This window comes from Lissotriton helveticus, chromosome 12 (assembly GCF_964261635.1).
Source record: "Lissotriton helveticus chromosome 12, aLisHel1.1, whole genome shotgun sequence".
In the NCBI taxonomy this organism is placed as follows: domain Eukaryota; kingdom Metazoa; phylum Chordata; class Amphibia; order Caudata; family Salamandridae; genus Lissotriton; species Lissotriton helveticus.
The window spans coordinates 272,944,584-272,969,172 of NC_136073.1; the positions used below are offsets into that span (position 1 = coordinate 272,944,584).

The window sequence follows — 24,589 nt, forward strand, 5'->3', positions numbered from 1 at the left end:
CTTTTCTTTTCTTTTCGTTCATATTCCCTTGTGACAGTAAAGGACTGTTTTATAAAAACTATGCTGTGTGTTGTTTTCTCATAGCCAAACACCCTGACTGGGAGCTATCGGGATGGAGAGACCCAACAAATCCCATCTATCAACCACCTCCTATCGGCAGCTTCATTGATCGCAGAAAACTGGCCCAGAGGGAAAAGGAACTTTACCACTTCATTCGAGACTTTGTCGGTAGGGCAAATCATTGTTGCTTTTGATGGTTGTCTGATGAACTACACGTCTCTCCTTGGTTGTTATGTTTTCACTGTGTGCTTGATAAACAATGCTTTGTGTTCATAAAAAGTGCCTGCAAAAAGTTTTTTTTATATATTTGGAGTGAAGTCAGTGATGCTGCATAACACTCTAGGAAACATCTACCTTAAACACTATGAAATAATTGATGCAGACTTCATGCTGAACTTAGGTACCAGGATAGAAGTGCTAGTGACATAACATTCAGTGACTGAAACCGATTAGATACAATCAAATATATTAAGTGACATCACACTCATAGAAAAAAACGTATTAGATTCAATGGAATAAGTGACGCTGATATTATACTTAATGAAAGAAACTGATTAGATACCATGAAATAAGTGATGCTGACTTAATGGTGGATGAGAAACTTACCTCTCATATTATGCAACCAGCGATGTTAATCTTCTATACCTTATAAGAATTAGCAGATATAACAATTCATGAATGACCTTCCTCTGTTCCCATGAAATCTGTGAAGCTGGCTCAATTATTGTTCCAATGCCTAGCTCGCACATTTTGTAATAAGTGTTGCTTATTTTCCACTATGATATCAGAGATACTGGTATTTTATCCAGTATTGGGGTATTTTTCATAGATTCACATGACTGAATCATTCCCCGTCGTCGAGATGGGAGTCCCAAGGTAAAATATTCAAGCAGTGCTTTAAAAAATTCATAGACTTTAACGGCCTAAGGCCATTTAAATAGAAGCCTTGTCCTTTTTAAAAAAGGACCTAATGTTGGAACCCAGTCAATCTGCTGCCAGCACCCTCTAGAACACAGTCAGCAGAGGCAGGTTCTCTTCAGATTTTCACTGCACGTCGTGTCAAAGGGAGTCTCCCTGAGTGCTACTCAGTTTTCTTAAACTTTCACAAATCTTGGCATCATGTCAAACAAAAGAGACCTTTTCCGCCCATGTAAGACCTGTGGTAAGAAAAGAGTCTATGTGAATGATCCACATAAGGGCTGTATTTACTGCCTTTATCCAAGGCATGAGGTGAGGGAATGCAAGATCTGCCGCACCTTTTCAACTAAATCCCTCAAGGACAGAGAAGGAGGGTGGATGGAAAGGACGTGTTGCTTCAGACCTCTTAACATCAGTCGCCTTCTTCGGATGAGGAAGGTGAGAGAGCCTCTACATTCCATAAGAGGGCCAGATCTAAGCCAGTTCCTCAGGCAAAGGTAAAAAATGTAAGCCTTCCCAGGACTCTAGGCTTCAAAAATAGAGAACAGAGCTAAACATTCCTCTGAGCCGATGTTATCTGTACCTTCTACACCTTCCTGGAAGGTCCTAGAGCCTCCTCTTCAGATCCTGTGGGGCGGAAATCTCTAAAACAATCATAATCGACGACGCTCCCTCACTCGTCAACCACATTGACTATTGCCATCGACAACGCCGTCGTCGACTGCAACAGTGACGACTATGGCAATTCAGGCTCCAATACTGTCGACTAGAGTCTCTGCATCGACGATGAGGACCCCATCGTTATCGAAGACCTTGAACGTTCCCTCGTCAAGTATGATACTGTCGGCGAAGATCCCGATGATGATCGACTCATCGACGGGGACGACTGCTCTTCCATCGACGAGGACACTGTTGATGATGTTACCGCCGATAACGTCAATGACCGCACCATCGACGATTAAATTTTCCTGCTGTGTCTGCACCATCAACGCCACCGTCAACGAGGATTAATCAGGTTACCAGAGTGACCAAGACTTTGTTACGTATGTGAGGAAACAAGGACCCCCTGGTAAAGTAATGAACTTCTAGGACAGGGTAAAGCACTATGTGGGTGTCTTCCTAGACAGTCAAAATTTGCTATGCGTCAATGGTTGATTGGTCATTCAAGTACTTGTGAGTATATAGTGTCAAGCATGCAAAAGTTATCTAAAAAATCGATTTTATTAAAAGATGAGGGAATAAAAACATAGGGCCTGATGTAGGTAGGCAAATACCAGTCGGAAACGGCCGAAAATACCGATTTTCGGCCGTTTCCGACCGGTATTTGGATATTGAGATGTAGGGGCATGTTAAATTACAGAATCGGTAATTTTACCGAATCTGTAATTTATCCGATTCGGTAAAATACCGAATCGGTAAAATTACCGATTCTGTAATTTAAATCAGTGCTACAAGGGTTTAAGAATTCGCTATTTACCACCAACTAGAAGTTGGTGGTAAATAACGAAAACCCTTCAAAAAGCATTTTTTTTGCTTTAAAAAATGTGCCATGTTGCAGACATACATGCCCTAAGGGCATGTATGTCAGCAACATGTGCACCCATGCACAATTGAGGGGTGCAACAGGGTGTCAAAGTGACACCCTGTCCCTCTTGCAAATTCGGTAATTTTACCGAATCGGTATTTACCGATTCGGTAATTGGCATTGATTCCTATGGGCCTCAAGGCCCATAGGAATCAATGGCAATTACCGAATCGGTAAATACAGATTCGGTAATTACCGAATCATTCCGATTCGGTAATTTCAAAAGTGAAATTACCTACATCCCATGTACCTACTCTTAAATACCGAATCGGTATGATTCGGTATTTACCTACATCGTGCCCATAATGAATTGAAAACAAATAATTTTAAACAAACAGTGTACAATACATCAAAATCACAGTTTAAAATAAGGGGAAATCTTTGTATAATCCAATCATTTGTGATGTTGCAAGATTGAGATTAATTCAAAGCAAATGATTTTGGACAGACAATATACATCACATCAAAATCACAGTTTAAAATAAAAGCACATTTTTGTATAATCCAAACATTAGATATGTGGCAAGACTGGAATTAATTCGACGCGCGTTTTCGGCGCTATGGCTGCGCCGCCTTCAGGAAATCAGGCCACGGATTCCTAAAGATGATGAAGACCTAGTCTGTGTTAAAATAATTGAGCGTGCTTGACAAAATGGGACATCTATTACAACAAACTAGGTTTCATAATCATAAGACCAACAGTACTCAAATAGAATGACAATAATAACAAGGATATACTTTATGTAGTGCCTTCACAGATGGCCATAGTTAAACATAGTTATATTACAAAAAGCAGTTATCATGAACGTGCCCAGTTTCTGTGTACCGATGAGGGACTCCATGAGTCACGCTAGAAAGTGCTATATTACTGGTTTAAGTCATAGCTAACAACGTTACAGGGCTATGTACTCATGAGGGTAAAGAACAAGAGATAAAAAAGATAGTGAACAGAAGTTGAAAGGAAATGTATGTGCATTTTAGAAAAGGCAAGACAATGATATATAGAGTGCCGAAGGAATATCAAGAAGAATACAGGGTGTGTATTCACGAAGATGGTGAATGATAAAGTCCAGGCGGCCCAACTAGATAGACTGTAAAACACAAGATGAAGATGACTGGAGTAAACGCAAAGTGGAATACCTGTATCTATGGAGACTGAAGATCTATAGAATGAAGAACTGATACTTCTTATCTTTTATGATGATCTTTGCACTACTGGAATGATTAAAAAAGAATGTCATGAGTAGTGTTAGTGTCTTCTTGATATTGATGACTGTAAAGAAGGAAAAGGTAAGGGTATTAGTTCTGATCTTGTCGTGTGTCGGGGCTTGGATGTGAGGTATTATTAGTCGTCTCTATTCTTGATGAATTGTCCCTTTACATGAGGGTCTGCACTTCTATTGTTTGACGATGGAGAAGAACTTAAGGTAAATAGGAATCGTGATCAATCTATAAAATAACAGAGTGAATCACCTAGTAAGTAGATTGCAGTCAAATATATTTATTATAACTAAGTAACAGTATGATAGGGTCTTAGAGACTTTAGTTGGTGTTAGGTTGTTTTAGCTGGGAGAGTCCTCTTATGTGTCATTAATGCTCCCAGAGGTTCAAATTAATAGCTTGGAGTATTCAATGTTACTAATACATCATACAAAACGTATTTGGTGCATACAGCTTATCAGTGCCAAGGCAAGTTTGATGTAATATTAAGGGGGACACAGTGAAATATCTATTTATGGGTATCTATATAGATGCGAGATATTACCTTATCTATCACTTTAAAAGGTTTGGTACCAGACGGTCCTTCTGTGGATGCGGCTTGATCCAGTGGCCAAATGGTACAGGAGGAGCGAATGTTAAAGAGTGGACCTAATCTGGATATTCGTAGTGTGGCATCATAGTACAGAATGTTTATTTCTATGGTATATGCTTAATTCTTTGGTCTACTTATATCGATGGCGGCCTGCTGGGTGTCATAGGTATAACATGTGATCACACGTGTTATCACATGTTATACCTATGACACCCAGCAGAATTATGCATATACCATAGAAATAGACATTCTGTACTATGATGCCACACTACTAATATTCAGATTAGGTCCACTCTTTAACATTCGCTCCTCACTACTATTGAAATGTATGTATCTCTTGATTTATAGGAGCACTATTACTGGCCATTCCTTGTACCATTTGGCCACTGGATCAAGCCGCATACACAGAAGGACCGTCTGGTACCAAACCTTTTTTTTTTTTTTTTTTTTTTAAACCTTTATTGAGACAAAAACAGGAGATACATGCGCAGGCCCACAACCATCACGGCCGGCCGCAAAAATGGGAACAAGCAGGATAATACAAAGTACGCCAGAAGCGACGATGGGGCGCGCAACACAGGAGAGGAGGTTTTCATTTTTAAGCCTAAATTCTAAAGGAAGCGAGGGGGCTGCGACAGGGGGATGCACACCTTACAGTAAGGGACACAAAAGAAACGCAGCAAGAGGGGCGTACCCCATGTACAATTGAAAGTGGGCAATATATACCGCAACTGTGTAGGCTAAACCACCGCAACAATGAAACCAAACAATAGGCATCAATACACAAAATAACAGTTCCCAGCGGAATCGCAGAAGGCCCACCCCCAGAACAGGATACAAAGCTTCATTGAAACCCAAGCAGAAAAAAAAGGGGGTGCAAGACCCCGAAGCCACCCACCCCGCAAAGAGGAAAGAACCCTCCCAAAGCCGGAAAAGAGCAATAGAGACCATAGAACAAAACAAACTAAAATAACAAACCCCCCCGCACCCACCACCCCGCACCCCTGTAATGGCTACGGCCAAATCCACTAACAGCGTGCCTGTCGCCCCGGAACTGCCCCACAGTAGGGAAAGATATAAAAAGATGAAAAGAGTGGAGGAGGAGAGAAACGACCCATACCCGGGAAACAATATTCGGGTCGCCCAACCCTAGACCCCGCCATTGATACAAATGAGTTAAAACATCCCCGGCTATCCATCAACATCCCAGCAGTACAAGCAGCAACACTTTTAACCTGGAAGGAAACACCCTCTACCCTGCCCCCCGCCGCCCAGCGCCACGACAAAGTCCAGCTGCCTAGTACCGTCCATCACCCCAAGTCCCGATAGTATACAGTACCACAGTGAGTAATAGGGGAAGTTCAACCCTGGCCCCTGCGATCGAGAGTATCAACGTTGTCCAGTTGCACCGTAGTCATCGTAAACGGGACAAACCAACCGTGGGACCCCAGCAGATCAGAACGCCGTCCAACAAAGTCCGTCCAATCCCACGTCATATGGGCAACTGCGATAGAAGTGCAAGCCTCACACTGGAATAGCTCATCCGGCCCGGGCAGTAGGAGCAGCCGCAGGATAGCGTAGATAGCGTCTCCAATAATCCACAATGGAGCGTCCGAACATGGCGTCCGAGAACGAGAGCCCCCACACTGAACCAGCACACAGACCTCAGACCGCTGCATCCCCGGCGCGGCCAGCATCTTGGGGATCTCGGGAACACACACCAACAGCACCTCCGGGCACATCTGGGCAGACAGCCTACCAAAGTCGGGCGCAGGATGAGGGTCAGCGTCACTCGGGCGTAAATTTGCTTGGTCATGCAGGGGCACCACAGAAAGGACAGCATCCATATTGTGCCCCAGGTCACAGGCATAGGCACAAAACTCAGTACGAAGAGTATTCAGGGCTCTCAGAATGTCCGCAATCCGCACCGGTGCCGTAGGAGGGAGGGATGCATCAGATCCATATACACGGGGCTCAAAAACTCGGTGCAGCCCATAGGACTGCCCGTCAACGTCACCATCACGAAGCTGAGCACCATGCCGGCACACTGCAGAGCACCATCGGGCCGGGGGCACAAAGGGAACACAGACCATGTTACCCCAAGCGGGTGTGAGCGCAGCGACCGCAGCTGCCTTGGCACCAGGCGCAGCCCGGGATCATGAAAAACGAGCTCCGGCGGCTCCGTCTCCAAAATGGCCCCCTCCTCACCATAAAGCAGGACAGGCAGCAAACAGAGGCATCAGGGAGCCCGGGCGGTGAAACAATGTTGCGATCGCAGGCAACATGCCCCTCTCGTTGAAAGGCGTAGATCGGACAGAGGTGAAACACTGAATCCAGCCGCCGCACTCCGTCGGCCGGCCCGGAGCCGGCTGCAGTGGCCGCTGATGTCGTGGGCGATGGCAGCCACTCCAGGAGAACAAAGACCCGTCAGCGCCAGGCAGCGTCCGGGAGAAGGCGAGGACGCCCCATCGTTTCCACTGCTGGGAGCGCTAAGTGAAACACACCAGCGGAGTCGGGGTCACCTCCCGAGCCCGAATACACCACTTAGGAACAGGATCAGTACCAGGATAGGTCGCGGGACGGGAGAGAAGCGAGAGGGTCGGCGGAGCCGAAGGATCAGGCGGCCATCATGGCTGCAGGCTAGGCTCCTGGTACCAAACCTTTTAAAGTGAAATTCATTGTGTTTTTATTCCCTCATCTTTTAATAAAATCGATTTTTTTAGATAACTTTTGCCTGTTTGACACTATATACTCACAAGTACTTGAATGATCAATCAATCATTGACGCATAGCGAATTTTGACTGTCTAGGAAGATACCCACATAGTACAAGACTTTGTTACGGCCATCCATGCAAGAATTTAGAAAGGTTTAGCCCTTACTCCCGTCGCATCTGCTAGAAAGCTATGTTGAAGACGACGAAGAGAATGTAAGATCTGCCGCACCTTTTCAACTAAAACTCTCAAGGACAGAAAGGGAAGGTGAATAGAAGGCAAGTGTTGCTTCAGACCACTAAACACCAGTCGCCTTCTTCAGATAAGGAAGGTGAGAGAGCCACTACATCCCATAAGAGGGCCAGATCTAGAGACAGTTCCTCAGGCAAAGGATAGGAAACATCATAAACCTTCCCAGGACTCCAAGGCTTCAAAAATAGAGAACGTAGCTAAACATTCCTCTGAGCCGATGTTATCTGTACCTTCTACGGCTATCATCCTAGAGCCTCCTCTTCAGGTCCTGTGGGGTGGAAATCTCTCAAAAAATCATAGTCAACGACGTTCTCTCACTAGTTGATGACATTGACTGTTGCCAACGCCTTGGTCGACGGCAATGGCAATTCAGGCTCCAATACTGTCGACTAGAGTCTCTAAATCAACGATGAGGACCCTATCGTCATCAAAGACTGTCAACGCTCCCTTGTCAACTATGATACCGTCAGCAAAGATCCCAATGGCGAATGACTCGTCGACGAGTGCCTTGCCGACGAAGACTACTCTTCCGTCGACAACGGCACTGTCTATGATGTTACCGCCGCCGACGTCAACGACCACACCATTGACGATAAAATGTTCGAGACACATAAAGAGAAGCCTTACGGCTCGGGATCCAGATGGCCCCATTCTGGTGCCAAACCAACACCTTCAGCACTGAAACATAAGTCAAAGCCTATACCAGCACCAAAAACTACACCTTTGGCACCGGAGACTCTGGAACTGAAGACCCCCGTACCTAAAGGGTCGGAGCTGAAATCCTCCACACCAACAGGTTCAGAGACGAAAGCGTCCACGCCTAAAGGTTCAGAGCTGAAACTTACAGCACCAAAACAGTTGGAGCCGAAATCAGTAACACCGAAACAGGGCTGGACTGGCCACAGCGGGTACTGGGCAATCCCCCAGTGCACAGCACGGGTGGAGGCTGGTTCGGGCCCCTGGGGGCCGTTTTTGTTAAAGGGCCGTTTTTGCGGCAAAGAGCTCGACGGCACCTCCAACCCCCCCGAGTGGGGAGGGGGGCCGGCCAAGCACTTTTCTAGGGCCGGTTGTGGATCCCAGTCCAGCCCTGCACCGAAAGGCTCGGAGCCGAAGCCTACCAAGCACAAAGGCTCGGAGCCGAAGCCTACCAAGCACAAAGACTCTCAGCCAAAACCTTCCACACCAAAAGGGTCAGAGCCGAAGCCTTCAGCACCGAAATCAACATATAAAGAAAAGGACACTCCAGCCAAAAAGCCTCGGTCTGATGAACCACCGTTGGATCCTCAACGCCAATTGAGGCCGGTACCGTCTCCAGATTTAGTGGTGGAGGATGTGGTTCCAGAGTCATTTGACTGCCCTCCAGAGCAGGTGCCAGTAGAGCATTGGTCTATTCATCTTGCTGCTGAGCCTCTATTAAGTTTAGCTTGCGTCCATCACCTACTGATGACTTGCTTTCACCGCCTCGTGGGGCCACAGAGGCTAGTGGACGTTCGTCAGAGCTGTTTGCAGGGCTGCAGCCATTTTAAGGATGGAGCTGCCCTTAGTCTCTAGTCCTAAGGAGCCTTTGCTGGATATTCTCAACCAGGGCGCGGGGAACATGGAACCATTGCTAGTTTTTGCGGAGTCATTGTTTGACATCCTTCTCGGAACTTGGGCACAGCCCTCCTCGGTGGACCCTGTGGATCGTGCTGTGACACATCAGCCGGCTCCCACTGACTCCGCCTGTTTGGCCCTCCATCCTGGAGCTGGAGGACTTGGGCTTCAGGCAAGTCTCTCTGTGACTCCTGTTCCGTTGCATACTCCCACTCCGGAATCTCGGTGGTTGAAGTCATATGGCCGCGATGTGTTTGTATCTGCCAGCTCGGGACTCCGGGTCCTCAACACGTCGTGTGTATTTGCTCGGGCTACATTTGCCCTTTGGGAATCTGTTGGCCGGCTCCTCCCCACCTTGCCGGGGATCTCTTGTGCCGATCTGACCCGCCTAATCAGTGATGGCCATGATATGGCGCACTTCTCAATTCGGTCTACCATGGACACCACGGACACTGTGGGTCATACTGTGGCCGGGTCGGTTGACATACGCCGCCATGCGTGGTTGCATAATAATGTTTTCCCAGAGCATGTTCAGGGGCGGCTTAAGAAGATATACCATTTAATGGGGTCACTCTTTTTGACGCCCATGTTGATTCTCCGGCCAGGCACCTCCTGTATATGGTTCTCTTTTCTGTTGCCCGTTGTGGGCTGCAGATGTTCTGGGTTGTGTGGCTGCTCTGCCGTGTTGTTTACTTATTCTTGTACAGCTGGTTAAGCTGTGTTTACCTTTCTTTTAAACCTCTGCCTACAAGCTTGTCTCAAGAGGGACCCTTCTTTTGTAGGGTTGTGCCTTACCCTATTTGGGGTATTTGTTGGCAATCATATTGCTACTCTTCTTTGTCCAGGAACTTTTGACACAAGCTGACTCTTCCTACTGTTGTAGGATGTCTCCTCTGATGAGGTCCATAGGATTGGTTTCTCTCCAAGGCATACCATTGGTTGTCTATGGTCGGTCTGTAATACATCCCCGCCTCTGTAGGGGGTTTTGTCACCCTGGAGTGTTCCTACAACCTCGCTGTGCACATTTTACCTGTCTATCGGTGGACATGCGCCCCTGGGGGGGGAGGGCAGGTCTTCCCTGGCACTGTCTCCGGTTCCTTGCTTCGTGCAGGAGACTGGGTCCGGTTTGTCCCTTTCTTCCTGTGCATATTCCTTGTTCTCAAGGAGTGACTCTGATCTATGCCTTTCTGCCTCTGGATCTGTGTGTGAGAAGTTGGCCTGATATGTGATGTCCACTAGAATAGTGGACATCACATAAACCCCTTGCTTAGATATAGTATTCCTATATCTAACCTTATATATAGACACATTTGCACCTAAAAGTCCCTTCTATGGCAGGCCTTAACAATCCTGAAGGCAGAGTGCTTGGTTTTATGTGAGATGAGGCTCTAGCATGAGCTGAGCCTGTCTGCAGCTTTCGGAACCATGTCCTTATAGCTGTTCTATGATATAGCCATACCATATACTCTTAAGTGCATTATAATCCTCGCGGTTAAATGCTAACTTTGGTTTGGCTTTATCAAAACATGTTGTGTAAGGTGTCATGCACTTTGGAATACTACCCCCTCGCCAGTTCTGGCGACGGGGGTAGAATTCCACCCTTCTAGAGGGAGAAGACACGTTGTTCCTGTTAATCCCGGTTAAAGTAAACCAGAGCCTCAGCATCACAAAATGGATGCTGCTGCCCCAGACACAAGTCTGACCTCCTGCTGCTGGGAGCCCTTCCAGCGAGGGAGGCTTGGACAATAGATTTCCTGCCTTGGGAGGTGCTAGCACCACCCCAGACAGGCCTTAGTGTATTGGGACAGGAAGGGCTGAATGAAATGAGACACTGCCTGGGGCACACAAGGTGCCCCATGCATTGCCCGGTTCAAACCAGTTGCTGGGGCACTCCAGCCCCAGCTCTGGCGCGAAAATGGACAAAGGGAAAGGGGTGTAACCACTCCCTTCCCTGGTCCCACCCATAGGAGGGATCTAGCAGATAATCCAGCCCCTTTGATTGGTACAAAGGTAGTAGCTGAGTCTAGAGACTTTAGATTTATCCTGAACTGAAACTTGACATGAAACTCTGGACCTTCGACATTCAATTGCAACTAGAAGACTGAAGAATCTCCCTTGTGGCCAAGGAGTGACTACCCTGTGCAAACAGGTACCAACAGCGACTTGCCGGTTTGCTTTGTCGATGCTCCCGCTGGAGCCCGAGCACAGAGCCAGACAGGAACTGGACATTCAGACTTCTCTGACCCCGATCCACAGCCACAGCAAAGCTGAGACCCGTGGAGGCGACGAGAGACGTGGGACCGGACATCTTGGAAAACCCGCTTATTGCTAATTGCGCAGCTTCTGAGGCACCCTTGAAGTTGTGCATTGGGGATTAAGAAGCCCCAGCCCCGAGCACCTTTTGCATCGACACACAGCCCTCCACACTCACCGAGTGCCGCATGGGGCCTGCTTGTGTTTTTGTGCTCGACGCGCCTTTCCGGTCACTTGCCCGTTGGCTAATGTCCTCTGTGAAGACGAACCCTTAAACTTACAGTGCTTGCCTGGTGGCGCTAGGCTTGCTCCTGCTTCCCTAAAAAGGAGAAGCCCCCCAGACCTTGCTGGTCTGAACAGAAGTCCATCTTTGATTCCTTCTTGGGTTGCATTTGCCAAGGCCTGTTGACTCCGATCTGGAAGTCGGCACCGCCAACAGTGAGATCCTTTGTGGGACAGTCCGTATCCAGCTCCTGGTTGTCGCCGACACCTTCTGGTCCACGTGGCTGCAGAGACAAGCTTTGCATCTTCACCTGATCGCGCCCGACATCGCCTGGTTCCTTCCTGGTTCCTTCCTGGTCACTGGCTAGTGACCCAGACTCTGTCCCCTCTGCTTTCAGGTACTCTTCATCCTCGATCCACCCTTGGATCCAACCGGACATCTTCCTCCTGGTCGCCTGCAGCATCTTTTCACAGGTCTTCCTCCATAGGATTCAGCGATGAAACCCAACACAACTTGACACCTATGCACCCGGCTCCTGTGGGTGGGGTAACGCGAGTACTCCAGTGCTCTTGTGGGTATTGACTATCCAAGTGTCCTAGTTTTCAGTAGCTTTCTCCTAGTCCATCCGGAAGTGTCCTAAATCAACTAGTTTCTAACTTTTACATTCCCATTGTATCCCTATGAGAACCCGCGTGTGTGTTTAGACACTGCACACGCTTCCCGTGGGCCTCCTGCTTCCTAACTATTGTTAGTCCAGTGTAGCCCCAGCGATTCCCTAGGCCCTAGGCCTACTCCTTGTTCGTGACGTGGTTCTTATACCACTATTTTAGTATATGGTTTGCAACGCCCCTAGGGCTCGACTGTATTCTGTGCAACTTATTGTATGATAATTAAGTAACTTGTTATGTGCTTTGGCCTCTGACCTCATAAAGAGGGGTTGTGTTAGTAATAAATACATATATATTTTATATATACCCTGTGTGGTGTCCTTTCATTTGGTATTCAAGGGGTTACATATGGTAAAACAGCTGGCTTCACATGCTCTCTGAAGTTTTAGCCTAAGACTGCTTTGTCCATGCTACCACTAGGATAGCTGGTCTATAAGGTTGACTTTACAACCATCACCATAAGGGTTGTTTGGACTGATATAGGGTGCCCACTAGAATAGTGGACATCACATATCAGGCCAACTTCTCACACTGTGCTCCACCCCTGATGTTTTCTGGGTGTGAGTTCTTACACCCATTATGGCACAGGTGCTTCTTTAGGTGGCATTACTGTGTGTGTATTCTTCTTGACGTTCTTCATATTGGTAGACGGTGTCTGTCTTTGGCGGTGTAGGTTTTTGCCGCCAGGCTTCTGTCTGTCCCTTCTTTTTTCCTTTATGGGCAGTCTTGTGGTCTATGTTTCCGCTGTCACACGGGAGACCAGTAAGTAAGTAAGTAAGTAATTATTTATTGTTTAGGTTAATAAAAACCGTTACAAAAAGTGCAATAAAACAATCTCATCAGAAATTTAAAAGACCTTAAAAGCAGAAATTCATGGTTGATCGAATAATAAAAATAAAAAACAGTAAAACCCGCGGGAAAAAATGTTCAAGGCACTTGGTCCTGTCCCGGGTTTCCACTTAGCCAAGTGCCTGGGATATTTGTTTCCGTTCAGCTAGTTTCAGAAATTTCACTAGCTTCCCGTATAGTGGCGGGAAACCAGGATCAAAACCAGCGAGGACTGCTTGTCTGCGTGAGCGAACTCCTAGTTCGTTGAAAGCAGTTTTCAACAGAGCTACTCTTTCTTCGTTCAGCCTCGGGCAAGTGCACAATAGGTGTTCCAAATCTTCGATTCCTGTTCCGCAGAGCCGGCATTTGGTCCCATAGTTCTGCCTCAACCATGGTGGTAGGTGAGGAATGGCAGGAAGAATCCCCAGCCTGTGTTTGAAAAAGGCCTCTTTTGTTTTCCAGCCATACCCCAGACCAAAATATGCTTGGAGCCCCGGTGTTCTGTATGTGCACAAGGTCATCCAGGCATGGCGCCTATAAGAGAGCAAAGCTTTGTCCTCCACATGCGATTGTCTCTTTAGACTCTTGTTCGCTATGCGCTTAAATTGCGCATGTGATACAGGAGTCTCCCATAGGTCTTTCAGTCCTGTGATGGACAAGGACTCCTCTAGGTATTTTTTCGCCGGCGTTCGCGATGTAGTAAGCATATTTTGCCAGAGCTGTCGGTTCAGGGTGTTTTCTTGAGAATTCTTTAGTTTGTGCCAGCACTTGATGTATGAGCCTCTTCGAGCAAGCGTTTGGCACGTCAGCCCGAATTCCAACCGAATCTGGGCCTGCGAGGTATAGGATGGTAGATTAAAAAGAAATCTGTAGGCCTTTGAGATGGTTGTGTCCAGAAGTTTAGCATCAATTCCTCTTAGAGCCTCACTGCCATACGTGATTGATGACTCTATTTTGATTTTAGCTACCCGTAATAGAGGAAGTAGAGTCTCCCCGGTCAGATTGGTCTTTAGCTGTTTCAATGTCACGGCTATTAGCATGCCTTTCCTCTTGATGGCCTCTAATTGATTTTGATAGCGGCCACCTTTATCGACTTGGATCCCAAGATATTTATATTCAGAGCAGTTTGAGATTGCATCCGAACCAAGCATCCAAGTGTGCGACTTTTTGCTTCTAGTTATAGAAAGAACTTTTGTTTTACTAATGTTCACTTCTAGTAGGTTTTCGACGGCATAACCGTGAAGCGTGTTGATAAGATTTTGTAGGCCAACTTTTGTGTGACTGACCAGGACCACGTCGTCTGCGTAGGAAATGCTGGACAGCCCTTTGCCTCCCAAGCGCGGAGCATGCGAGTTGCAGGCATCTAAGGCGGGTGGCAGGTCAGCTATAAAAAGATTGAAAAGAGTTGGAGCTAACACGCACCCCTGTTTTAGGCCCTTTGTAGTTGGAATGCGCCTAGAGAGGTGCGAGCCGTTCCCAAGCTTTACCTGGACCCATGTATTTGTGTACAACTCAATCAAGAGGTTTAGTAGAGGTGAGGGAATCCCCCAGGAGGCCAGTTTTCGCAATAGGATTTCTCGGTTGACGTTGTCGAAGGCCGCTTTAAAGTCCGCAAAGCAGAGGTGGAGAGCCTGCTTGGTCTCTCTTGCCTTGTCAATGAGCAACGAGATGGCGATCAAGTTGGTTGTTGTCCCCATATCTTTGCAGAACCCCGTTTGGCTGGATGGTATTAAGCTTTGGTTTGCAGCCCATTCTCGCAGATGGATCAATAGGAGTCCTGCAAAGTATTTGGCCTCAACGTCAAGGAGTGCTATCAGTCTGTAGTTTTTTGGAAGGAGTCTATCCCCAGCCTTATAGATCGGTGAGATGACCGAGCCCCTCCATGAGGCGGGAAGACACCCAGAGTTGGTGACAGATGTATAAAGGGGGATCAATATATCGGCCCAGTAATCAGGTTCAAGTTTGAAGAGGGCCGGGGGAATACCATTTGGTCCAGCTGCCCCGTCTTTTCTACCTTTGGAGAATAGTTTCCTGATTTGAGCCGCAGAGGATACTAGAATGACGTCTTCACTTGGTGAGCGAATTTGTGGTTGTCTGCCACCCAGAAGATTGAGAGGCCCCCTTATTTTCCTGTCCTGGTGATTAAAATGTTCATCAAGAAATAATTCCCAAGATGATTTCGATATGTGTGATGTTATACCGCTGATTTTTGGATTTTGCAGTTTGTTTATGATCGACCAGAACTGGGCGCTGTTGTTGCCCATGGATGCATGATGCAGTTTGGCCCAGAAGTCAACGTTGTTAGCCCTTTTGATTGCCCATTTCAGTTTTTTGATATCTGCTCGGTACTTGCGGATCCATGCTAGCAGCATTACATCCCCCGGGGTTTTCTTTAGCAATCTTAAAGCTTTATTAATCGCTTTTTGTATGATTTCATTGCCAGTTTCTGGGTGCCCGAGATCTTCCTTGTAGCACCCTGTGCTGGTCGTGGAAAATGCCGTACGGTTGTCGAGTAGTTGTTCGCAAACTCCATCGTAAATTGTTCCCAGCCTGCCACAATATTGCCGGAAGGATAGTTTGAGGTGGTCAATTGAGTTTTTGCCGCTAGAATTACCTCCGCAGTATTTGCTACTGACGTTTTAATACGTTTAAGGTTGATGGTGTAACTGTCCTGCGGCCCAGTTGCGTTTAGAGGAATATCGTCTGGGAGGGCTCCTAAACTGACCTCTTGAGGGAGATGGTCACTTTCACCCTTGTCTACTAGGTTGTAGCCCAAAACGTGATGAAATAGCGTGAGGGAGACTAACGTATAATCAATAAGAGAGGTGGTAGTGCCTGAGATGAATGAGGCCACAGATGGTGAATCCTTTACGAATCTTCCGTTTAAGACCCTCAGGCCCATGTGTTCTAGGTCTTCTAGTAATGCCTTTGCCGCCTTTGATGCCTTGCACTGACTGCTAAATAATTGGTTCGGGATATCCCAATGCTAAGACTGTGCCTGAATATCATTGTTTGCTGAAGTCCCCAAGAGGCACTGATTAAAGTCTCCAGACAAAATTAGATTTGGGGATGTTCGGGTGGTCATAACATTGTGTAGGTGGTCTGTTAGGATTTTCCCCTCCTTTCTCTTGTGTTTAGGGTTGACGTAGGTGTTTGTCAGCTGTACCGCTTTCTTCTTACCCCCAAAGTTGAATACTACCTCCACTGTGTTTATGGCCAAGGAAGTTGTGCTGAGTGCCCGAGCGTAACCAATCGTTTATATTTTGAGATAGGTTGCTAGGCCTCCTGACAGACGACCAAACCTGCTTTTCCTTGTGGCTGGGGAATGATGACAAGTATAACCCTCTAGATGAATAGGCTCTTCCAGCCATGTTTCCTGGAGGAGGATAATGTCAAACGATTTGACATATTGTAGGAAATCAGTATCGGCTGCTTTATTATAGAGCCCGTTGATGTTCCAAGAGCATAGATCCATGTGCGGTGCCTCCATACGCGGATCTCTCTCTGTTCGATGACCTTGTCATTGAGAGTTTCCTTGTGAATGAAAATGACCTTGTGAATTGCATATCCTGATGTGCCGGTGTTCAATTGTGCGATACGTGTTAGTAGGCCTTGAGATATTTTGCGTGGGTATCGCCTGTGGTACTATAGTAGAGCGACCCAGTGCACCCCTCAGCACGGACCTAGCTGTTGAAATTGTGTCTGGACGCTGCTGGGGCCGCTCAAGTAGGGGCAGCGGGTATCCAGTGTTGTAGTGGACCGCTGTGTCGATCCCCCATGCTTTAAGGAGACCTTGCTCCTTAAAGATTTTGTTGACTATGTCAGGGGAAGTCCATGTAGCTTTTGTCGCCTCGTTCCCATCCAACCTGCCTGACTTTATGAATTCAATAGACAAGAGGTCCGCTGAAGACAAGTCTTTAAGTGCTGGTATGGTACTAAATAGCCGCAGTAAGTTTCGTCTATTCAGAATATCAAACGGGCCCTTTGATTGATACTCTGGAGTAAAAAGGATGGTGGAAGAAAGATCCTTTGGATAGGGTTGCAGGGGTATTGGCTGGTTGTTACGAGATTGCATAATTGAATTGCTGTGATCAGGGTGCGGCTGGATCCGAATAGGATTTTCACCAGAGGTGATGGTTAATAGAGCGGTCATAGAAAGATCCATGAGGGGGCTGGCTGTAGTGGATGAGAATTTGATTTGAGGGCTCAGGATCCTAGGTACCGCCAGCTCTTGGGGGCGGAAACTTACATTACTTGAAGTGGTTGGTTCGTTCCGTACAGGATCCAAATTTTGGGTTGGCTGAACTGTTACCGGTTCAGATATCCGAGGTAAAAAAAGAGGAGGACTTACTTCAGTCGTTTTGCAGAGACTGTGTTCTTCAGGCTTATGTTGGAATCCGTTGCTGTTATCGGATAGAACTCTGCCGTCCTCCAACGTGGAAGGGGTAAGACTAGCTTTTGGTAATACTCCATTAGGGGAGAGTCCGGGAGCAGTGGAGGGTGGATCCCTTCTGACAGAGCTTACTGCGATAGGACTCCTGACCAGCTGTTCAGATTTTTTCCCTGAATGAAAGAGTGGGTAAACTTCTGGCATACCTATTGAGGTTTGTTTGTTCCGGCCCTTCCTTTTTAGCTGGCGCCGCCCTTTCGCTTTTAGGGGCGGCTTACAAGCATTTAAAGGCGAAGTGGAACTAGTTGCAGTGTGAGCCGGGGCCGGTGGCTGACAGCCCAACGGCGGCTCCTGTGAAACTCTGTCGAAGATGCCCTGTGCGAATGACCCTCCTGTTGGAGCGTCGTGGTAGGCTGGCCCGTCCGGATTGGTGCACTGGGGCCGTCCGTTTGTCACTTTTGGCAGCCCTTCTAATAGGCAAGATACAATTTCCGGAAGTGTTGCGAGTTTATCGATAATGGGACCGCAGCTGCATGACAGCTTTGCCTCCTGCTGGGCCCTACTAATTAGCGAATTTAATTGGCCGAGTTTGTCATCTATCCGCCCAACAAAAACGGCCAGGGTGTCTAGTAGAGACAACTGTAGGTCCATTTTGTCTGATTGATATTGGAGGGTATCAACGGTTCGTTGCATAGTGTTGAGCAGGATGTCCCATGTATTTGACACTTCAGTTACTTGTGACCTTGTAGGTTGCCCCATATCAAGGCCCCTTTTGTTGGGGGTTGAAGACAATGAGGCATTAGGCACGGAGGTTGAGTTTGAGAGAGGACCCTCCAGGCTTGGTCCCTGTCTGAAAGCCTGAGTGTTATTTGTTGGTTCCACCTTTTGTGACGCTGGATCCGTGTGCGTAAGTTTATTGGGGGTCGAAGACAATGTGGCGTTAGGCACCGAGGATGAGGTTGAGAGAGGACCCTCGTGACTTGGTCCCTGTCTGAAAGCCTGAATGTTGTTTTTTAGTTCCACCTTTGGAGACGCCGGATCCATGTGCGTGAGTGGAATGTATGTGGCAACTAGATCGGCCCATTCTTGCGAGCCCAAATAAGTTGTGTTGGCAAGGCTGTCGCTCCCTGGATTTAGTTTGTTGGCACAGTCCTCCTTGCTGTAATCTAGCTGAACTTTTACTGCTCCTTCTGGGGGGTGTGAAAGGGATCTTGTACTAACCGGTTGGGGCAGATAACTGCTATCTTCAATCGGCGAGTTGCTTGGGTGACCTATGTCATCTCTGCACGTGACTTCTTGCCGTTGGTTGAGCTTCACACCGCTGCTGGAGGGAGAGTTATGCGTGAGACTGTTCTGCTTCTGGCTTAATGGGCACGAGTTTAAAGCCGCTGGATCCCCTGGAGAGTTTAGGTCCATGGCAGTAGAGGGAATATGAGAAACAGACGTTGCCCCCCAGCTGCCTGCTAGGGGTGGTGGTGGTCTACCAATAACGTTGTTGGAGAGCTTGTGTTCGACCAGGGCCCCTGTTCCCCCTGCTTGCACTGGACTCCATTCTGTTTAACTGCCCAACGAGGAAGTGTGAAATGAGGTACAGCTGGCTTGCTGTAAGGATTGAACAGGCCGCGAATCCATCGGGGAAAGAGGAAGAAGTGAATCCTGAAGGCCCACAATTTTCCCGCTAGACGAGAAGATAGTGGAAAAAGGGTCTTTCATAAAATTAAATTTTGATGTAATTTTTGGTTGTCGCAAGTTGGGACGAGGGATCACAACTGGAGAGTTTCGATCACTTGTCGCTCCAGGTTCTCCTTGGGTCGCTGCCCAGCTCCCACTAACTTCTTTGGTTTTTCCTGTCTCGCTGGTGCTTGATGTGGGCTCCCCGTTTGCCTTTGACTGGGGTTTTGGTTTGGCCTTCGGCTTCTTTTCCAGGTAGACCCTTTTCTTACCAGACCTCATATTGAGATTAGCTAAGACCCCTGCGGTACCCTACGGACTGTCAAGGGTAACCGCACACCCTTACCAAGAGAGTGAGGGGACGGGGGGGTCGAGAGTGTGCTGGCCTCCCCTGTGAAGTGGAACGTCGGTGAAGCGGAGTGACGGGGGCGGGGGGGCTAGGTGAGGCCACCAACCTCCCCCTCACGCTGTGGTGCAGAGGAGGGTTCACGGCCCCTGCTTCCTTCACCGTGGGTCAGAGATGTATCGGAGCTGGTGTCCCTAGTATCTCGGTGGAACTCGATGGGCCTCAGTAGTTACAGTACAGTTACAGTAGATCTCAGTGGTGGTGGTTCCACGGCTCGTGGGGGGTTGCAGCTCACCTTGCACCCCTGCCCGTTTCACCGCTTTCCCGTTCTCATTCCCAGTCCCTAGCTCATCCACTGCTGCTGCCGATGAGACACAGAGGGGCGCTCGGTGCTAGGTGGAGCCCCCAACAGTCACTCGTACTTTTGTGCAGATATGCAAAGATGCAGAATACCCCCCGCAGGTACCCCCACAAATACTCCCTGCAGGGGGTACGCGGTTGGTGCTAGAGGGCTAAAGAGCTAGAGGACTCCCGCAGATGATAAGGTGATATGTAATTGAGGGAACGCTTACCACAAGCTTTTTCCCCAGGCAGCTCGAGACAGTTCCAACAGGCTCCAGCAGACTCCAGAGGGCGCAGGCAGTGGTTATCCCCGGTAGCTGCTGGTGCCCTGATATGAAGGTAGTGTGAATGCTGTGGGTCAACCGTGCTGCAAACCCCCTGCAAGTGGAAGTACAGGCTACGGCGGTGTTGTTTTCACAGCGCTCCGCACTCCCAGCGCTCACACCAGCACGCAACCTGCTCCGCTGCTCCTCTGCTCCTCTGCTCCACTAGGACGGCTGCAAAACCACGGACTGGCTGCCTTCCACGGACTGGTTGGACAGGAGTCTGGAAGTGTGTTAATGTGAGCGGGCTGCAGGCTGTAAAGAAGCTGTATATGTCTATAAGTCTATGCTCTATAAAGGCTGGAGGGGGTCTGTGGAGGGGGCCAAGGAAGAGCAAAGTTCTAACGGGAGATCAGGATTCTTCCTCCTCGGGAACCTGTTATTTTTTCTGCATTCTTAACTGTTATGCAGCACACCAGTGCTGTGCCACTTGCATTACTACCCTATTTAGGATTTAGTTACTCCACGTACGTGTGTTGACATTCCTGTCTCGTGTGTGTATATCGTGGATTCTACACGCCACTGGGGTGCTCGCATACTAAATAATTTTTTGCCTTAGTGTCAGACATTTTTGCTTACTCTTTCCTTCAGGATTGTGTCCTCTGTGTGGTTATAGCCTTGCAGGTTATCCTCTAGTGGTGCCTTTTAATTTGTTTGGTTGCATGCCTACCTCCTGAGCTTTTTGCTCAAATGGCTCCTTTGTCTCTGTGGGCACTAGGCTCTGGGCTCTGCCCTGCCACTGTTGTCACATGTCCTATGCAGTACACATTAAGGTGTTTTTCTTCCACCCATGGGCCTCATGCTGTTGCTCCGGTTCTTGGGCAGACAGTCCTCCGACTGTCCCATTTCTTGTAGCTTCCACTGTGGGGTGTGTTCAGGCTGTATGCTCTACCATTGTCAAGTTATTTTGACCCTTGGTACTTCGTTCCTCTTGGGTTATAGAGCCCGATGCCTGGATCCTTCTTTGAAGGTCTCGCTGCATTGTCTCTTACGTTGGCACGGAACTTTATAGTTCTGTTTTCCTTTCGTATATGTCTGGGCAAGAGAGGTCTTACACCGTCCCTCGTCGGATTTGGTGTCTTTACCATCCCTTGTTCATGCTCCTTAAGGTGGGTCATGGATCTGATGCCTGTTGTCCTGGCATTGCGGTTTCCACCGTTTTTTCACCAGCCTCTTGACGAATATGTTCTTGTGGAACTTGGAGGTTGTTTTTTGCCGACCCTCCACCTAAGGGGTATGCATAGTGGAAGGGGAGCGTGCAGCTTCAGAGACCATTGACTGTTTCCTTTATGTTGCCAGGCTTTAGACAACTGGCGGCCACTGCTGTGCTCAGACGGCAGGGACGCCTGAAAGTAACCACCTTTATAGGCCTGAGGTGCAGACAAACGTTTTGGATATCGCTTTCAACAGTGAGTCCCTGCTTGGAAAGCACATTGATGTGGTACTGCTGGCGATTAAGAATGACACCGACACCGCAAAGTCGTTGGGCACATTGCAATATTGAAAGGTGCCCTTCAGAGGTGCTAGGAGACGAGGATTTGCCCCTTACAAGGGAAATTACCAGAGGGCTCAACAGTATCAGCCAGACTAGTTACAATACCGACAATCCTACAATCCTCCATCTTACCGTCAGTCATCTACAGCTGGTTTCTCTCGCCAGGGAGACCGCAAACAAAATGTCTCAACTAGCAATGATCATGCCTGGGTACCAGCTTCCCAACCCTCCCAAACTGTGGGTGCGAATGTTTCCACCAGTGGCGCGAAATGACAACAGCTCTCTGGGTGCTGGACCTTGTCACCAACAGTCACACTCTGGAATACATTTGGCGCCTGCTGACTACTCCACCCAAGTGGGAGCTTGTGCAGTCCCAACTCGACAAGGTGTTTCGAAGGTGGGGAAAACCAGCGTGAGACATCCTCACAATGAAGGAGAACGCCAAATACAGTATTATTGATAAACAAAAAGAGACGGCCAGCAGTAACCTACTGTCTGACGTTTGTGATAGAGTGGCACCTCATAGGTTTGTTAATAAAACCCTTAAACACCAACCTGGTTGGTGTCATGCTTCATCATCGGGTTCCAGCCAGGCAGCCGAATGCTACCTGGCTGTGCTGCGACACCTGAATTACAGTGGAGCGGGTTGTTTTTTGAGGTGATGTGATGTGTGATTATGTGTGTGAGTTTACTATTAAAAATACCTCCTGTGTACTACCATTTGTTTTATTCTTGGAGCCAGTATTATGCCAGCAGATTTCCTCTACCAGGGTCGAGGGGGATTTCCCTTTAAATGCAATGGTCCGGGATATATGCTTATGGTTTTCCCCCATCCCGTTAATTCCCAGGGTATTGACCAAGATGAAGACGGTGGGCTGTCGTCTGATCCTGATAGCGCCACGAGGGCCCAGGCAGTACTGGCTCCTGGCGCTACTCTTGCTGTCGGAGTCCAAGCCCATACTCCTGCAGCCATTCCCATTTCTTCTGACGAGAGAGAAGGGTCAAGTGAATCATTAAGACTCGCAATCTCTTCATTTGCACGCATGGCACCTGAGTTCCTAGAAATCAGGGACTTGAATATCTCGCAAGACTGCAGGGAAGTTATTGAAATCCTGAGTGGATAACACTAACAAGACATACCGCCTAAAATGGAAGCAATTCTGTTTCTGATACCAACGAAACAACCTTAACCCACTTCAAGTGCCTCCTGAGTGGGTTTTGCCATATCTCTTTCTCTTCAGTGAAGCTTACCCCTGGCTGCGATTTCCCGCTATAGGAAGTCTCCTCAAGTTCCTTCTCTCTGTGCCGCAAGTCTTGTAAAACAATTAATGAGGGGCCTCTTCCACCCAGTGTGTGCAACTCTTCCTGAATGAGAGCTTAACTTAGTACTTGCACAGTTAATGAGGCAGGCGTTTGAGCCAATTCACAAAGCTGAGATGCCTCTCACTTCTGCAAGAAGGGTTAGCGAAATAAAAGCTTTCACAATCAAGGAACCTTTTCTGCATTTCAGTGATAACTATGCAGCTCTAAGGATGAACCCGACTTTTATGCCAAAAGTCCCATACACAGTTCCACCTCAACGAACCAGTGATACTTTCAATTCTTTTTCTCTAAACCCATCTAATCCAACAGAAAGGGCTCTACACATGTTGGATGTTAAGAGGTGTTTAAAATTCTACCTGCATAAAACAAAAGACATAAGAAAGATGGATCACCTGCTGGTGGCCTACGGACAAGGCAGAAAAGAAACAGCAGTAACTAAGGCCCGTGTTGCCAGGTGGGTCGTTTCTTCAATCCAATTCTGCCATGATAAGGCTAACAAGCCTTTAACAACAAGAACTAAAGCACACTCCACCAGGGTAGTTTCTACGTCAGCAGCTCTATTCGCTGAAGTAGTTTTAGAAAAAAATTGCCATACTACGACATGGAAAAGTATCCACACTTTTACGCAGCATTACTGTCTGCCGTCTACGCAAAGTGAGGATGCAGCTGTGTGCTAAGCGGTACTGCGTCATCTCTTCAATTAAGGTCAGCCTCTTTGTCTGATAAAAGAGAAATTCTATATCTTATTTAAAATATATAAGTTTACTTTCTTTCTGTTGCTTATGTAGATTTTTTGTATAACTCTGGAAGGTAAACAGTGTCTTAATTTCTCTATTTTTGTTTCGTTTTATGAAACACTCCATTGGATACATCTTAAATATTATAGTATATTAAGGATGCATGTTTTGTTTCTAGGATTTTTTTTTTTACATTTTTCCAGAGTTTGAAATAGTGTATACATGGTTACAAATGGCTGTTATATTTCAGTATTTTGCGGGTTATGATTTACATGTCTCCCTCCTTCCTCTAACGACAGTACAAATCTGGGTACTGCTTGGTATTATGATTCAGGCATGTGAATCTATGAACGATAAACCATACTGGATAAGAAAATAAGGTACTAACCTGTAACTGCGATTATCCAGTATGGGTATCTTTCATAGATTCAAATGCTACCCACCCTCCTCCCGTAGAGGTAGTTCTCTTTAAGTTTTGGGATTCTTACTTCCCACTTGTGCTTAGAAAATCTGATGTTATTTAGTATCGAGAACTCAACTGGGGCACGGATACATGTGCAAGAGGTTCTTAGGTATACAGTCAGCTGGATGACTGCTAACCTGCTGAAAATCAACCCTGAGAAGACGGAGGTTTTGGTGGTCTCGACGGGCATATCACCTTGGGGTGACCTGTTTTGGCCCCAAGAACTCGGGCCCACTCCAATACCAGTGTCGAATGTAAAAAGTCTTGGGATAAAAATTGACCAAGAACTGTGAATGACCGCCCAGATTTCAACCGTCGTGGGAACCTGCATTGGCCTAATCAGGCAACTGCGCAGATTAGTCCCTCTCTTATCCGAGTCTATGCTTCGGACTGTGGTTTCGGCCACAATTATATCAAGATTGGACTATGGCAATGTCCTTTATTTAGGCCTGCCAAAGAACCTGATTAACAGATTGCAGGTTGTCTTGAACGACGCTGCACGTTTAATCTTCAAGCTTCCTAGAAGACCTCACGCGTCCCCTCTATTGCTCAAGCTTCACTGGCTCCCCGTGAAAGAGAGGGTAGAGTTCAAA

At 47.5% G+C, this 24,589-nt stretch overlaps 1 protein-coding gene across 4 annotated transcripts in view; it reads left to right on the forward strand.

The window, feature by feature from the left end:
- LOC144798682 (polycystin-1-like protein 3) overlaps window positions 1-24,589 on the forward strand; it is a 1,031,816-nt gene that overhangs the window by 691,777 nt on the left and 315,450 nt on the right. For all 4 annotated transcript variants that reach the window (XR_013603613.1, XM_078669668.1, XM_078669669.1 and 1 more), the window contains exon 21: window positions 85-228. Coding sequence is in view for 3 of the 4 variants with exons in the window: in XM_078669668.1 (XP_078525794.1) it covers window positions 85-228 (144 nt within the window). In the remaining variant the exon portion in view is untranslated. The remainder of the gene's footprint in view (window positions 1-84; window positions 229-24,589) is intronic.